This window comes from Portunus trituberculatus, chromosome 17 (genome assembly GCF_017591435.1).
Source record: "Portunus trituberculatus isolate SZX2019 chromosome 17, ASM1759143v1, whole genome shotgun sequence".
NCBI lineage: Eukaryota > Metazoa > Arthropoda > Malacostraca > Decapoda > Portunidae > Portunus > Portunus trituberculatus.
In genome coordinates, this window is record NC_059271.1 from 6,320,001 (window position 1) to 6,337,965 (window position 17,965).

The 17,965-nt window shown below is 39.0% G+C and overlaps 1 protein-coding gene across 1 annotated transcript in view; it reads right to left on the reverse strand.

Moving 5' to 3' along the window:
* LOC123505186 (monocarboxylate transporter 13-like) overlaps nt 1-14,757 on the reverse strand; it is a 27,821-nt gene extending 13,064 nt beyond the window's left edge. The window contains exons 1-4 of the mRNA XM_045256348.1: nt 14,570-14,757; nt 14,138-14,308; nt 4,468-4,573; nt 3,741-4,011 (exon numbers count right to left, since the gene is read on the reverse strand). Of these exons, the coding sequence (XP_045112283.1) occupies nt 3,741-4,011; nt 4,468-4,573; nt 14,138-14,308; nt 14,570-14,757 (736 nt within the window). The remainder of the gene's footprint in view (nt 1-3,740; nt 4,012-4,467; nt 4,574-14,137; nt 14,309-14,569) is intronic.
* Between the last annotated feature and the right edge of the window lie 3,208 nt (nt 14,758-17,965).

Below are 17,965 nucleotides of genomic sequence, written 5' to 3' on the forward strand. Positions count from 1 at the left end.
ATATATATATATATATATATATATTGCGAAGAGAGCAAGTGAGAGCGGAGAACGGAAGTACGAGCGGAGAGCGGAAGTACGAGCGGAGAGCGGAAGGTTGAGCTGAAGTTAGAGTGGGAGTGGAGAACAGAAGCGCGAATGCCATCGCGACCTCTTCATTAACTATCTAAAAGTGAGCAGATGAGCGATAGCGGAATGGTCTGGCCTGAAAGAGCGGACGAGCTCAAGGGGAACTTAATTCTATACCTACCCAGCTCTGCAATCAATTAAGTTGTATTTGTTTAAATAAATGCTCCCTGATTCTTTTTCGCTATTATTGACTCCATTAATTAACCTGGAAATGAAATTAAGCGAAAAGTCTACAATTAGACGTTAGATTTATACCTCTCTGCTTAAATATTGGTAGGCTACAACATTGGCTTGTCTCCACATTGTTGGTACCTTACCTAACTCTACTGACATCCTCAAGACCAATGCTATCACCTCACTGATGATCTTGCATTCCTTATTTTTTTTTTCCTTATGTACCCTTGGTTATATTTCATCAGATTACTTGGATTTGTTTTATTTGTTTATCTATTTTTTGTTCTTTCATGTCCTTAGTTATGAGAACATCTGTCAGCTTCTCACTCTCTTCTGCTCTAAAAATCTTTTTACTATCTGGCATTTCATGTATGCTTTCCTGAGTAAAGACAGTTAAAATACTCGTTCATAATTTCATTAATCTCTTCCCCAGAACTAACCAGCTCTCTGTTAGCTGCCTTAAAGGATCCGGATTTCTTCTGTGGCTTTCGTCCTGTAGGTATACTTGAAAAATCCCTTAGAATCCGTTTCTCCTTGGTTGACTGCCTTAGACACGATTTTTTTTTTTTTTTTTTTTAGCTTTCCATTTTAACCTCTTAATTCAGGATCATGACGTGTTTCCATACTCATTCTGTTTGCTATTTTTTTTTTTTTATACAGCTTTAGAAACTTATGTTGGAGTTAAAATAGTGAAGACTCTAGCCATTAATCTTCTGACCTCCATAGACCCTTCCTAATGTCAATAAAATTATCTAATTGTACACAAATCTGAGGGTAAAAATGTTTCCCAGTACTGAAGTAGTTAATCTCTTAAGTGTTCTGATTAATTTGTTATATCATGGCCTTAAATCTCACATCCTGCCCTTAATCTTATATATATATATATATATATATATATATATATATATATATATATATATATATATATATATATATATATATATATTGGGACTAAATGTGTGTGTGTGTGTGTGTGTGTGTGTGTGTGTGTGTGTGTGTGTGTGTGGGCGAGCGTGCCTGTGTAAAAGTTTGCCGAGTGTAAAGGCCACGTCACACGATGCGACACAGCGTGCGTGTTTGTCCGCGGCGGTCCCCGCAACACACCAGAAAGCGGTGCATGGGTTAAAAGTCGCGCGCCACGAGCTTTTCCGGCAGTTTTGGGTTCACGCAGCGAATGTCAGAGGGTGACGAGACATCAACACCTCATCATGACAGTGACAGTGCCTTCTACCCACCCAACCTAGTAACATTATTTTTTTTTCATACTACTCTTACCTGCAATGCATCAGATTATTATAAACTACTGTTATACCGGAAAGGAAAAAAAAAAATTGATTAAAAAATCTAAATACAGTGTACATTGTCATCTTAATTATTTACCTTCATGTAGTCATCCTTTAGAACATCGTAGATAGCTTGACAAGTCTCTAGTATTATGACGCTGAGGGATGTTCTTGATATTCTAATGTGGTACTGTAGCCTGGTGAATGAACAGCCTGTAGCCAGAAACAGAAGTGTTGCTTCAAGTCTGGCTCCTGCTGAAACACTTTCCCGCATTGTTGTGTCCTGTCTTTCTATTAGGGGCCTTTTTTTTCCAATAAAGTGTGAAAAATAGTCACAGGCAGCCTCGCATAATTTTTCAAAGCTCCATCGCCTTCTATTGCTAGTGTTCTGAATATCTGCTGATAGCTGCCTAAAGTTTGTCTTCGAAGAAGCCATTGTTTCGCCCATATTCTTTTATTCTTTTTCTTCTTGATGGCATAAGCCAGCACAATAACCCAAAGAGCAGTTGTGCGTGGGCGTGGCATTGTCTCGGGTGAGTGGTGAGCGGATGTCAGGTGTCACCCATCCCACACTGGCCGGCCGTGGTGCGCATCGGGACAATGAGTCGTCGTGTGACCGCATGATGGGGCAAAGGAGCACGAATTTGAATTATCCACCAAGACCCGCCCAGACACCCTGCGACAAAAGATGCATCGTGTGACGTGGCCTTAAGTGACCTACATCCCCCGTGTCAGGACAGGACATTTTGGGTGATCTTATTGTTCTACATAGGATGTTACCTACAGGGTCTGTATGTAATCTATGAACAAAATATTACACCTTATGAACATTTACCTGCCCTGCTCGTCCCACTTTGGTCCTTTCCATTTCCCTCAACCTCACATCCCTCATCTCAACACGCCTGACTAAGACCGCATCTCACTGAGCACTCTCTCACCCCTCTGTCTATCATTGCTCCCTCATCCCATTCTTCACACCTCTCCCTGCATCCCTCACCAAGCCTTCTGCCCTCTTATCTCCATTCTAGGCCTTACTTGACATTTCTCTGTCCGTTGCCAGTCAACTCCCTGGAGATACCTTTTTAATCCCCAAAATCTATCATCCTAAAGTCAAATACTTTTCTAGTATTTAGAAAAACTGTACACATTGATTCATATCTCAAAAATTATTGGGCATATCTGGATGAAATTTTGTACAGATCATCCCTGTCATAGGCCCATCTAACCCTGAAAAAAATGGCTGTTCAAGCTTTAGCTGAGGGTAATACATTTCTGGCAAAGACCGCTAATCGGTCTTTCTGTACACCATTCGTGCCTCTGCAGACGAGAGGAGCTTGTGTATTATTTGTTTCTATGCTAAAATCCTTAGTGGCATATTGGAAAAGATAGAAAATAAAAATTTTCACTGAATAACTATCGTTCACTTGATTTAGTACGCGTCTATAATAGGTCACCCTCAAATCTTAGTTCAGCTATCATCAAAGTTAGAGGAAAGTGTTTTCTTAATAGTACGTGTTTTCAATCCTTTAAAGTTGGATTTTAAAGATAAAGGGACGACTTTCAATGGCCAGGAGGCTTTTTTTTTTCTATTAGATTAACACTTGAACTTGATGGAAATGGCATAAAATGAAAAATGATGATTTGAAGCAGTCCCCCACTAGACACGCCCCTTCTGCTGTTAAAACAATATTGCAATGTGTCCCTAACGTTACGCCTCCTCCTTTCCTGTTTTCCCTGTCATTATGGAATATTGTATAACCATCAATTTTAACTTTCGGATTAAATACTCTTCCTGCCATGTCTAACCAAGCTTCTGTTAACGCAATGCTCCTCGAAGAAAATTTATTTTATGAAAACTATTTCTACAGTTTGCATAGTAAACATTACGGCTATTCAATGAGCTGGTTACTTTTGTAGATTCAACTATTCTGCCTTTCATATTATTATTGATAGCCTTTTCTCTCTCTCCTGACTAACGAAAAAAGCGCTGGAGGGAGAAGCTGATAGATAGTTCCATAGTTAAGGAGATAGTAAAACAGGAACTTGATAGACTTAGGCCCAGACACCTAGAGTAACTACTAACTTTATTTTACTGTAACTATGAAGACTGGTGAACCTAAACTACTATTATTCTGTTACTATTTCGACACTTACCTGCAAGGATTGAGTAAGAAAAGAAGAGGAAATCAGCTGAGGTGGTGAAGACAGACAGTACCATGCCCAAACTACTCAGCAGCCCCGAGGCAAAAATGACTTTTCTCCAACCAAACTCCTCCACCAGCGTGTCTCCCATCACGCTGCCCAGACACGCTGAGACATGAAACAAATTGTAGATCCAGGAAACCTTCGTTGGCGAGGCTCGAACCTCTATCAGGTACTCTGAGAAGATGGTGCCGAAGCTGTACCCGTACAAGGAGGCCGTACTCTGAAAAGACGCAATTTGTTGAGATGATACGAGTATAAGAAATAAGGGAAGATGCAAGAAGACATCAGGCTATACATGGCACTTTGTGTATGAAGTATACTTACATGTACTATATCCGTGTATCATTCCCAGCCATAAATCTGTCTTATTTATTTTTTTAAAGCTACCTAATGACTTAGCACTGAAAATCTAATTACTGATTAATTGATTCATTTGACTAAGCCGCAACATCGCGGTCATATGACGCCGCTGAAAAATGTTAAAAAAAAATAGAGATGTGCTGATATATATATATATATATATATATATATATATATATATATATATATATATATATATATATATATATATATATACAGGGAGTCCTCGGGTTACAACGTAGATCCGTTCCTGACAAGCGTCGTAACCCGAATTTCAGTGTAAGTCGGAATATCGGAAAAAAAAAAAAATTCTTACCTTTATTCCTTTGGTTGGCTTGCACATTGGAAGGAGGCATTGCAAGGGAGGGAGAGACAGGTTTATTGTGTAGAGGAAGCTGCAGAAGGTGCTGGAGATACTGGGGCTGGTGAATCAAGAGAGGCAGAACTTTACGCCTGGGAGCCATAACCAAGAGAGAGAGAGAGAGACAGTGCAAACAACCAAAATGGCGTATGTTCAGAGACTTGAGACGCCATCTTCCTCGCCCACAACCACAACAAAGCGTATTCTTCCGCCGCGCGCCCGAAACTAGTTCGTGTTTGTTTACGTCGCGCGTACGACGCTAAACCACGTAAAGGCGGCGTCACACTAGCACTTTTTCCGTCGTCTCAGGCGATTTCCGTCGTCTTTTTACTCTTCCGTCAACTCTTTCCGTCGTCTTGAGTCAGACGGAACGCATCGTTTTCGTCTAGCGCCAATTTTTAGTCAAAATAAGAACTATGGTTTCTAATCAACACTTTTATTAAAAAATATTTTTTTGTTAAACGGAAGAATGCTATTATCATGGCATGAAATTTAAATGAGTTGATGAATATATATTTGTATACATATTTTTTTTCTTCTAGCCTAGCAATGAAAAGTTCCTCAGTTGTTTGTGTACATTTCCAGGGGAGTGCGAATGTGCGATGCTTTTGAATATTTCCAAGGCAACTTCCAAGTAGCTGGCCAAGATGAGCAGTGGACAAAACACACTGACGAATTTCTCATAGAGAGGTCACCGTTGCCTTTGGGATCACAGAACAGCTGATTACATTATAAGGTGCAAAAAAGCCGCGGCTTGCTGGGGTGAATGAGGAGCCATGTTTGTTTACAATCGACAAGCGCGGCAAAGGCGGAAGCAAGCTTGTGTGTGACGGCCACCGTCTGCAAAAGTTGACAGTCGTCAGAAAATTGACGGAAAAGAAGACGGAAAAGTGCTAGTGTGACGCCGCCTTAAGACGAAATGACGCCTAATATTATTTTTTATGTTTTTATGGGCGCGTTCGTAACCACGAAACGTCGTAAGTCGAGACCGTCGTAACCCGAGGACTCCTGTATATATATATATATATATATATATATATATATATATATATATATATATATATATATATATATATATATATATATATATATATATACACACACACACACACACACACACACACACACACACACACACACACACACACACACAGAGAGAGAGAGAGAGAGAGAGAGAGAGAGAGTGTGAGTGTGTGTGTGTGTGTGTGTGTGTGTGTGTGTGTGTGTGTGTGTGTGTGTGTTTCACTGTTTGATCTGTTGCAGTCTCTGACGAGACAGCCAGACGTTACCCTACGGAACGAGCTCAGAGCTCATTATTTCCGATCTTCGGATAGGCCTGAGACCAGGCACACACCACACACCGGGACAACAAGGTCACAACTCCTCGATTTACATCCCGTACCTACTCACTGCTAGGTGAACAGGGGCTACACGTGAAAGGAGATACACCCAAATATCTCCACCCACCGGGGAATCGAACCCCGGTCCTCTGGTTTGTGAAGCCAGCGCTCTAACCACTGAGCTACCGAGCGTGTGTGTGTGTGTGTGTGTGTATCTAATCTATCTGTGTGTGTATCTAATCTATCTGTGTGTGTGTGTGTGTGTGTGTGTGTGTGTGTGTGTGTGTGTGTGTACTTGCATAGGTGTAGAGCGCCATGAAGATAACAAGGGCAGCCCAGCCTTGGTGTGGGACGGTCTTTATCTCGGCAGTGTCTGTCTTCAACTCTTGCGATGATTTGTGCAATGCTTCCTTTATCTTCATGTTCTTCCTTTGCTTCGTACAGTTTGTTGCTACACCAACACTTTAAATTCTTCGCAAGAACCAATCTGTCGGGAAGAAAACCTTGATAATTTCCATGCCTACTAACAGACACCAGTAGATGTAAAAAACATATAAATAAATCGGTATATATATATTCGTGAGTAAATCTCACCCTCACGCACTGGCCACTTTCATGCCAAAAAATATTCTATGAAGAAACAAGAAATGAAGTTGTACTTGATGTTTGACTAGTTATAAACCAGCCATAAATATGGGCAGTGGGTCAGGACGATTAATAGAGAGTAGGCAGCTGGGGATTAGCTTTAAATCTAGGAGATGAAACAAACATATGTTCAAAACCAAAACAAGCCTTAATGACTTCTTAATGACTTTGGGGAGTGTTGTGTTCCCACGAATGGTCAATGATAAAATGGGCGTGTTACTGTAGGTAAAGTCTGACTCCCTTCCATCCCCGCTGAATTCTCTGAAGGAAGGCTGGAGAGGTATGGGACTGAGGGAGACGAAAGAGAAAGCAGAGAGGACATCCGAGGCTCTGAGCGAAGCTGCCCTAGCCAAGAAGGCATGAGCATTTTGTATTTCATGTAAACAGTAAGTGGAACTATAAGTTGCAATGCAGTCCTTGAAATAATTTAGAAAGGAGGAATAATCATAATAGAATGTTTAGGTATTATTTTTAGTGTATGTGTTTATGTGTATGTACCCGGATCAATATGACGCCGTTATACACTTACATTCCCATGTTATAAGTAAAGAATCTGGTGTACATCTCTGTATGTATGTGCATGTGGTGTTGCTCTGACGAATAAGTTACATAACATATTTACTTGTGTGTATTTGTGTGCGAAGTTACAGTAGTTCTTATGTATGGTTGCCAAGAGAAAGAGATTCGTTGAGTAAAGTTACTTGCTTGGAAATATCAAGATTTATCATTATATTCGATAGTGCGTTACTTTGTCATTTTCGTGAACGGAGAAAGATAATACATTTAGTGGTGTGTTACGTTGCATGGTTGCGTGTATTCATGTACCAAGTAAAGGTAATTCTTGTATATGGGTAACTGATTGAAAGGGGGAAAGTTGTAATTACTGCATATGAGATTTACTGATAAATAAGCACAGTGTTCGGCTGTCATAATAATGTTATGAGAGTATAGTGGACGACCTTGAGGTAAAATTTGTTCTGATGCGATAATAAATAGTTGAAAAGAGAAAGTTGAAATTATTGCACATGAGACGACTATGTTCAGTGAGGAGTTGCATTGTTGCATTCATGTACAATATCGGAGCGATTCTTATGTATGGTTGTATAGGAATTGTAATAAATCGCAGTGGAGAATGCGACAGAAGGAATTGTGATTGTCATTTACCGGCGCCGTATCCAACATCTTATGTATAGATATTATTTTTGTTAATTAAAGGTAGAAAAAGCCTTTGACTGTTTATAACCATGCAGTAGCTAGAGATTTTGTGCAACGTCGTGCAACAGCTCGGATCACAACTGTCCTTCCTGAGAAGGACGGAATGTGTGGTGTGTGAAACGTCTCACCCTTACCGAACATAGATCGGTCTGCCATGAACGCTAAGATCTTTCATAGGAGTATCGCTGGCGATCACACTCCACCACCCGCTCTCTTCTAAACCAAAATTCCTCATCTATCTGCTCCTGTGTCGATAATACCATGCAACCTATGCTTTTCCATGTCTTTTTATAAATGACAAACCTTTCAGGAAGTATCCAGATCACGTAGGGACGCTACAGGATGCCAGCAAGACTTCTGATCTTTCTAAAATTTTCGATTGTGGCAGAGCAAACTTAGTATTGTTTGGTTTCTAAAAATTCTATCTCTTCATTTGTCAATTCAACACATCCTCCTAGACAACTATTCCCTCTTTTTGAATGACACTCAAATGTTGCCCTCTTCTACACTAAACATCTTCGGTTTGTCTTTTACTTATAATCTAAATTGGAAACTTCACATCTCATTTTTAGTTGAAACAGCTTTCATGAAGATTTTAGGTGTTCTGAGTCATCTCCGCCAGTTTTCTTTTCACCCTTCCTCCCACCTCAGCTAACACTGTACAGTATAGGGATCTTATCCATCCATGTATGGAATAAGGTTCCCATCAGAGTAATTCAAGTTCACTATATGTCAAAACGGACCAGCAGAAAAATAACAGTATAACAAAAGAAAAGGTTAACTAAACTTTGCAATCGAATGTTACACTCGTGTTTTTACTGACTGCAATAATTTCACCAAATTCCAAAAACTAAATGATCAAGACTCAGAAAGGAAGGCCAGATCACCAGTACAATGGTGATGACAAAACCCATATTGCCGATCTAGAAAGATTTCGTAATTTTCTATTGATAAATCTTTTGGTCTACTGGGATGATTTTGGGTAGAAATGTAAAGCGCATGAGTTTTAGGAGATGGAGAGCTCACGTACCATTTGTGTTTATATCTCTTTTATATCTCTTTCATGTATAGCACGAGAATAGGCTATGTTAAATCAAGGCATAGATGGTTTAGAAGACGAGAAAGAGTGTGGAATGTAGTACACCTCCAAGATGGACCTAGTCAAATAATTGGTCTCTGACACAGAAACAGTAATCAATCACTGTTACGACTTGACTTTTTTAAGAGGGAGGTCTCAAAACACTTGTCCCTGTCTTTTGGTTAACTCTATAGTGGGCCTTTTTTTTTTTTTTTTTTGCTGCTCTTGGCCAGTTTCCCCTCATATATAAAAAAAATCAATGGAGTATCTGAGCAGGAGGAGCGAGAGGTAGGGTTCTGATCGAAGGAGCTCAAGGGAGAGAGAAGATGAAGTAAAAGAATATGTAGAATGAACAGAATGTCGAACATGTTTCCAAGAGTCCAAGACAAAGCCTGATAACGGAGTGTGATGAGGCAGTAAAACTTGGCAACAGCTTCCAAGTTTTATTCAACAAGTAACTGATCTATATTCCATACCTGTAACAAAGATTCAAATATCATTACACATACATCCGAATACATAAGAAATAACCGACAAAACATAACATACGTTCTAATAGTATAAACCACATAGTATACATGAATATTCACTAACATGTAAACCAAGTAAACACATAACCCAAACCAACACTATATACACAACACTTACATGTTAGAACGGTCAAAATGACAAAGTTTCTAGACTTGTGTTCATGGTGTGACACAGTCTGATACTGTCAGCTAACACAGTGAACGGCTGGAGGTAATCACCGATAGTACGTCACAGTGACGCCAATTGACGTCAATTGACATTAGTCGCTAACGACTACCTAACTACTCAAATATTATTACACGAAGGTCTCTTCAAAAGAGAAATATAAGCTAACCAGAATGTGTTTCACTTCGGATGTTAAGTATTAAAGAAAAACAACTTTTCATAGTTACAGAAGATAGGTGAGATATATACAGATAACACATATGACCTTAGACTGACAGTGAATCTGAAATCGAAGCTATATTCTAAAATAATAATAAATAAATAACGATTATGATAATAAACAAATTTGATCATTGAAGAGCGTGGACATGAAAGAGTTAGGTCAGTGTGCACTGTTGAAACATTAAACTCTGGAGTGAAAAAAGGAAAAAAAGCAAGAGCAAGCCATCAGCTGCCTCAGAGATATGTGTAAGCATATGTGCAAAGAAGGGAAGATTAGGTTAAATATTGAAGAGAATCAATACTCCTTAGGCTGCGAATGTTCTAGGTAGAAGGTAATGAAGAAAAAGTTGAGGCCAAGTGAACAGTCTGATCTGGAAATATTTTTGCTCTACCCTAGTCCGGACTCCAGGACTGTTCTATACGGCCTATACAGTGCAGATATCATGTTGAGCAACAGTTGTAGGTATGCAAGATCTGTCTGTATGTAGTGTAGTGCAGTGTAAGAAGGAAGAGAGCTGTCTTTAGATTTAGAATATGGAATGTTTAACCTTTCATTATATATTCCTTTTAATCTATCCCAAATAATTAAAAGATTTTTAGAGACTAATTATTGTTTTATAATTCTTATATATTTTCTTTTTTAGTTGATCTATTTATTTAGTCTTCCTCTTCCAGGTTGTCATATGCAACAATGAAATCCCAGTTTAACATATGGTCAGCTTTTCCTATGAGGGTTGACTAGGATACTTTTTTTTTTACATCTAACTTTCATTTCTAGTGAATATTGAATAGCAGGAGAGAGAGAGAGAGAGAGAGAGAGAGAGAGAGAGAGAGAGAGAGAGAGAGAGAGAGAGAGAGAGAGATGGGGGGAAGAGAGAACAATTACAAACAAAGCTGCACTAAATAAAACCACAAAAATGTAATAGAAGATAAAGGGGACAGTCACCCCGGCGTGATCGGAAAGGACTAACCGTGCTGACCGTGGTAAGGTGAGGCAAGGTGAGCTGAGAAACTTTAGAATGACGCTTGGGAGGCTGCTGGTGTTACTGCTGCGAGGTTGGCCGTCGCTCTGGTGTAAGTGGAGCTGATTAGCTGAGGCAGCACACCTGGTGAGCTTATGTGGCGGTGGTGAGGCGCTAAATATTTACTCTAATACTGGTCACTCTTTGAACATTATGAGATCGCAACACAACACTTAAGAAGGTCATCTCGTGAGAATTCATATAGATCTTGCTTCTAAACACTTCCTTCGCAGCAAATGAAGGTTCGGTGTGCCATGATGGAATCAAAGATTCTACCTACGTATGTTAAATCTTTTTCTCGGATCAAGACACCTTTAACATATTTCTTGCTGTTATTTGTTGGGAACAATCTGATCTGTTTATCTAGATATTTAGCAGCATGAATAAATTTGCCTCTACCTTCCCTATAACATGTTACAAATCAGTAAATTGTATACAGGTGGGTGGTGAACTTTGGGAGTCTTTCTTCTGCATCATCAAAACCATATGGACAATAATCATTCTCAATGTCAACTACATTGTTTGAGTGAATGATCTCAGCAATTAAGTTGTCACCAAGACGTAGAAAATTTATTGTCTGATTTGCGGCTTTGTCAGCAACGTCAGATGTAAATGTCACATGACACAGATTAGAGAGATAATCATCGTAATATTTGAGATGCGGATAAGAAGAACTATTCCAAAAAGCTTGAAGATCGAATGAGTAGCACAGTGTGACACAGATGCATAGACATTAATTATCATATGCGGGGCAAGACAAGACTCAATAACTGACTCAAAGTGTCTTCCACGATGAGAATATTAGGGGAAGTGCAAACTCCATCCTTCAGATCACTATCACCACTAAAGGGTGATACCTCGAGGGCCTAGTCCACTGACACTCGGGGACCAGAGAATTTAAATGTTTACCGGTAAAAATATTAAGAGTCAAGGACCAAGGGAAACAGTCTACCGGGACAACGAGGGAACTCATTACCACTTATTTCAAAAAGTGGCTTCTCATGATTCGTTACACAACGCATCCCAGCCCAGACACTCGACCATCCAACACAGGACATCAAAGAGTGGCGAAGTGAGGCAAAAGCCAGCATCCACACCACAGAGCTACCATGCAAGATGCTTTACTCTACGCGTAATGGTATTTTTCTTTCAGACAGATAGTACAGTATATGCATGGGTCCACTACACCAAAGGGACAGTGGACACAAACACAGGTCATCAAATCAGCCCTGCACTTGAATGCGTAAAATGAAGACATGTTACTGAAAGACGTCTGACAATGAGGCTAAGAGAGCGCTGAAACAAGAACGACCAACAATTAATGCTCCTCCAGTAAGAATTCAACACATCAAAAGATTGACAAGGCCTACGACTAGAGAAAACAAGAGATTTGCAGAGATGCTGAGGCGTATTCTGCCACGTTGATGTGGCTGGCGCTGGCAACGGACGGTGAACCAGCAACGGACGATGAACCACTGTCAAATACCAAACTCCTTCACAAGAAATGATACGCTTAGCTTCCCACAGTCAAGTTGTTCAGAGGGAGTACGATGGAGAATTATGCAGGCACATAGAGGATCCTCTCATCCATTACCTAGCGGACTATGATGCATAGGTTCCCATCCGGACGCTGGCTACGAGGCACGGCTAAACAGACAGCAGCGATAGACGGACATCTGCAGCGAAACTGGTGAGGTATACTGTAACCGATGACCACCAGACGTTAGTGAAATATATATGTAGTATGTACGTGTCTATAAACGCCAACGGTAAATAACACGCAAATACAGACAGGACATAGCCTCAAGTTAGATTAGGCTAGGTGAGGTTAGATTAGTTAAGCTGGTGGTCACACAACACACACACACACACACACACACACACACACACACACACTAGCGTTCTCTCTCCGTTGAAAATATCTTTGGAAGGAATCGTGACTGCGGGGGAACGAAATGACGTTCGTGACAAAATCAGATTTTGTAATGAAAAATCAGTTAGCTCATTCAAATCGTAGGCAGGAGGGAAAACAGAAATACACCTTTCCTGTAATATTATTTAGGAAACAGTAAAACGAGAATTCTGGGACACCACCATTGAGGCAACTACGTGTGTGTGTGTGTGTGTGTGTGTGTGTGTGTGTGTGTGTGTGTTGGACATCCGAAACTGTCAGCTCAAATAGGATTGATTACATTTGGCAGGCACCACCTGGGTAAAAATGAATCACGTGGTGGTCAATTGGTTCCCTTTAACTGACGCTATTATTGAGTAGTGACTATAATGAGTAATATGTAATAAACATACTTTACGTGATTACTTTGAAGCGATGGCAAAAAGAATCTCGATCACTGACCGTGGCCCACGATCAACTGGTTCCCTTTGACTGACACAGTATTTACTAACGAGTATTGAGTATGATAACTAATAAATAATAAACATAACACACGTAATTACTTTTTGAAGTGACAATACATGGAGGAAGTTGACACAAGCAACACACAGTTATAGTGATACTTGTCTTACTGTCACCGGAGATCAGTTTTTCTCTCCTGTGGAAGATAATGAGTTGTAAAAGTTAATAAATAAGTTCTCTGTTCTATTCTATCTATTATTATTATTATTATTATTATTATCATTATTATCATTGTTATTTCTATAATTATTATTATTATTATTATTATTATTATTAGTTATCATTAGTTCCATCATCATTATTATTATTATTACTATTATTAATTGCTACACTAGCTGGACGAGGTCAGAGCTCTTGCTTCTGTTCACCATTTAATTATTACATTATTTGTTTATCGATTTGTTTAATTTCATCATACCGAGCCGTATTATTTTTTTTTTTATTTATCTCATTTTAAACTTTATTTATTTTATTCTATTCTATATTTCATTTAATCTGTTATGTTTTTGTTTTTTTTTCATATTATATACTACTTTCATTTTATTATACATTTTAATTCATTTCCATTTTTATTCATTCTATTTATCTATTCTTAACTGAACTTATATTTTCTAGTTTATATAAAATGTATTACATCGGCAAGGCGAGATCAGAGGTCACGGGTCATGTACTATGTATAGTTCATTCATTACTGTGGACGGGATGAGGCTAGGGGAGTGGGATGAAGGCGCTCACTGGCGAGCCGGCATAATAATAATAATAATAATAATAATAATAATAATAATAATAATAATAATAATAATAATAATAATAATAATAATGATAATAATAATAATAATAATAATAATAATAATAATAATAATATACGGTGTATTAGGAATTGCAGTACATACATACTGAAAATATACTTATTTTCTACTTATACTTATTGGGGGAGGCTTAAGATTAGTACATAAACTTAGTAGTTTATGGCTCGCACCATGGTGAGGATCACACTGTGTTGGTAACGGTCAGTTCAAGGGGCCCATATGGGTATAACCACATTGTTGTGACGAGTGGCATGGGCTGGTCGGGGGGGACGTAAAGAGGAAGATGTCGAAGCTGTGAATGACGTAGCAGGCCTTTTCCCAACCTGATGAAGGCCTTTCTGTGTCTGGCAGACATCCTGGAGAGTGGAGAGGCTCAGGGTGGTTAGGACGTGTTCGTAATTGGTGCAGGCAGGGCCAAGGATGATCCTGCATGCCTTATTTTGCACAGCCTCCAGTTGTTGCCATTGAGTGGAGGTGAGGGAGGAAGACTATACTGGTGAGGCATACATGAGTCTAGGCAAAATAAAGGTGTTCTATATTCCCTTTAACTCATCAGCTGGTGTCCCCAGTGACGTAAGTCTGCGCAGCATGTAGAGTCTGTAGGCGGCCAACCTCACTGTGGCGGTAACGTGTAGCTGACTGCAGCTCTCATGTCAGCTGGTCGTCCCTGGTGACCCCGAGCAGCTTGGCTGACTGAACCATTTGGGGGGATGAAAGCCAAGGGAGAGTTGGGGAGGGAGGGGGGAACTGCCGCCGAGGAGGTGCAGACATGCATTACCACAGTTTTAGTGTGGTTGATTGTCATCTTGCTCTCCACTGACCATTCTTGTAGTTTGTCCAGCGTTGTTTGAAGTGCTGAGTAGTCTGGATTTTGTTGTCGATTGGCACACCCACAGTGCAGTCATCCACATACTTCCAGCAATGAGGGGTGTTTGTCAGAGCATCACTAATCAGTATCAGGAAAAAGAGTGGACCCATCTTGGTGCCCTGAAGGACTCCACACATTAACTGTTGGTACGAGGATGTGTATTTCTGAAAACGCACAGCTTGTCGACGTCCTGTGAGGAAGTCAGCCAACCATGCTGTCAAGTGAGAGGGAAGACCGAGACTGATGGCTTTGTTGATGACAACAGTGTGGTCAAGCATATATAGCAAACCTATATATGTCATAAAAAGACTGCCTTACCGGCCAGTTTCCCTAAATAAGAGCATGGCAAAATAGAAGCCTGCACATTGCCTTACCAAACAGATTTAAACTCGATTATATGATGAAACGAGTATATTTCTTAAGATTTTTGTTATTCGTTAGCAGTTTTATATCAGAAGTAACCGACATGAGGAATATAAAGAACGGTCTGCATTCCTTTTGCTTTATATCAGTGCCATAATACCTGTGTGGGGAATATCTTACCATGCCTATTTAGGCCTCTTTAGTACCAAGATCACCTCTTATTCTGAGTTTGTTGCCACTTGTAAGGAGTATAATGACAAATTTTAACTTAGTAGGGAAAATATCCAGTGAATTGATGGGGAGGACTGGTTCCATAAGAAAATAATTTAAATAAATAATTTTATTTATCTTCTGGCTCGTTAAATTTACACAGTTCTGAAAACAAGGGTGAAATACTGTGGAAATTACTTTTTAATGTATATGATTGCATGTATTTTCTGGAGCTCATTAAACCTAACTATGCTAACCTTACTTAACCACAAAAACATAATCTCCCCTCCACATGAGCTTGGTAATTTACGAGTATGTTATTAAAATAATTATTTGTAACTCATTAAACCTAACTTATTTTGTTGCCCTTGGCTAGTTATGCCTCCTCCTTTGAAAAAAAAAAATAATAAAATAAAATATTAATGAAAAAGCTAATGCACAGTGAGGTAGCCTCCCCTCCTCCTGCAGCTTCACTGCATAAGGCTTTCTTCATCCTCTCATCCCTCCTGTCCAACCCTCTAATATAAGTGTTAACCGGTATTTTTAATGTTAATTATTCCATATTTTTTCAAATTTTCCTCTAAAAATGTAAAGAAATCAATTTACGAGAGCAAACCCCATCTCAATCCCTGAAAGAAAGCTATTATACAGCTCATCAGGGATGAGAAAACTTTAGAAAACAAAAAAACGGATGGGAAGACCATCTTACAGAAAAGGGAGGCCTGGGCTAGAATTACCAGGATATTCAACTCACACAACCTTGGTTGTGTACGCTTCAAGCATCAGCTTAAGAAAGTTTGGGAGCGTTTGAAAGTGAAGTAAGTATTAGAAGTTTTGACAAGAGACTGTATGAAAATATAATTTGAGGAAAACATACAGTATTAATCCACACAAAATTATTGCAAATTATGTTTGTAATAGCTTATTAATATATTTAATGCAACCATAATTTCATTTTAGGGCAAAACATGAAGATGTTCTCATGAAAAGAGAAGTTAAGCGAACTGGTGGTGGGCCCCCTCCTGCAGCTGTCTCCAACGAGTCAGATATAGACTTGGCTCTGATATAGAAGATATAGGAAACCCCTATGATCTAGATGCCATGCCATCTACTGGTAAGATACCAAAGTAATAGATTTCCCTTTCAGTTTTGTACTGATTTTAATTCACTGAAAGCATATTTAACAAATAATGACATTACATTGCATGTGTAATATCATTATGTACATTATTGGATTTTGAATCCACACCTTTATTTAAGTACAGTGAAATAGCAAAAAAGTTATTATGTTTACAATTAAGTTATACTGTACAGTGAAAACAGTAAAATGAAATAGTTTACTGTTCAGCTGCACTTAACAGTACCTGAATACACACTAAAATGTATTTATTCTCAGCCAAGTCACACCGACATGGTCGGCTCATCCAAATTACCAAGTTTCTTTTTGGGATTGGTAAGAAAATGCTTTTATAGGAATAAGCTAGTAAGATAATATTGTATCCTTTGGAATGATTTAAAGTACTGATATTGATAAGAATAAGAATCAATGGTAATAATAATAAACTTTGGAATGTTATACTACTACTACTACTACTACTACTACTACTCACAATAATAATAAAAAATATAGTAGTAACAATAATAATGATTATAATAAAAATGTCAAATTATTGTTTTAATTCATGTATTTGCATACTTAACTGATACATTTGCAGACCAAGCAAAATGTACATGTGTTTATTTTTCCACTCAACTAACTACTTATCCAATGACAGGAGACTCCAGACTCCAGGGAGGTGGTGGCATAGTGGATAAGGTGGTGAGCATGGGATCGGGCAGACGTCCACGCGTAGGTTCGAATCCCACCACATACAGCCTTAAAACACTTTGCCATTTGTCGAGTGGTTTAAAGTTACCTACATGTCACCATGATACCCAGGTTCTAGGTGGTTACACTCAAGATGAGCTTGGGTGGTGATATGGGCCCTAATATGGGTACCACTATAAATAAAATTGCCTGCGCCACTAATGGGCGAAAGCTGAACAGCGCTTCCCATACACTCTTCAAGTGTGCCTACAGGCGCTATAGGCCTTACTGTAAAAAAAAAATAAATAAAAAAAAACATGGTCTGTGAGATGGTGGCCTTGGACACACCACAGGAGGCCATAGTCACACCACAGGTGGCCATGGTAGAGGAGACAGTGGTGTTGAAGACACCAGGACCCACCACTTAAACACCAAGAGGAAAGTCCAAAAAAAAATTTAATGAGACTGACTTATATTTAGATGCCACAGAGGCGAGTAATGTAACAAAAGAAAGGGTTGAAACCCAAAAAAGAATGATGAGGAAAATGGAATATTTATTAGATTTGCAAATACAGGATATGGAGATAAGGAAGGAGAAAGCTGAGGTACTCTTGCAGATAGCCTTGAAAAAACTTGAAAATGAGAAAAAAATTGATAGTGCAATAAATAATGTAACACTGCATGTTTTTTTGTTTTTGTTTCCTCTCTTGCAGATTTTTTTTAACTTTTTTGTTTTATCAGGATGTCATTTAATAATAAAATGCA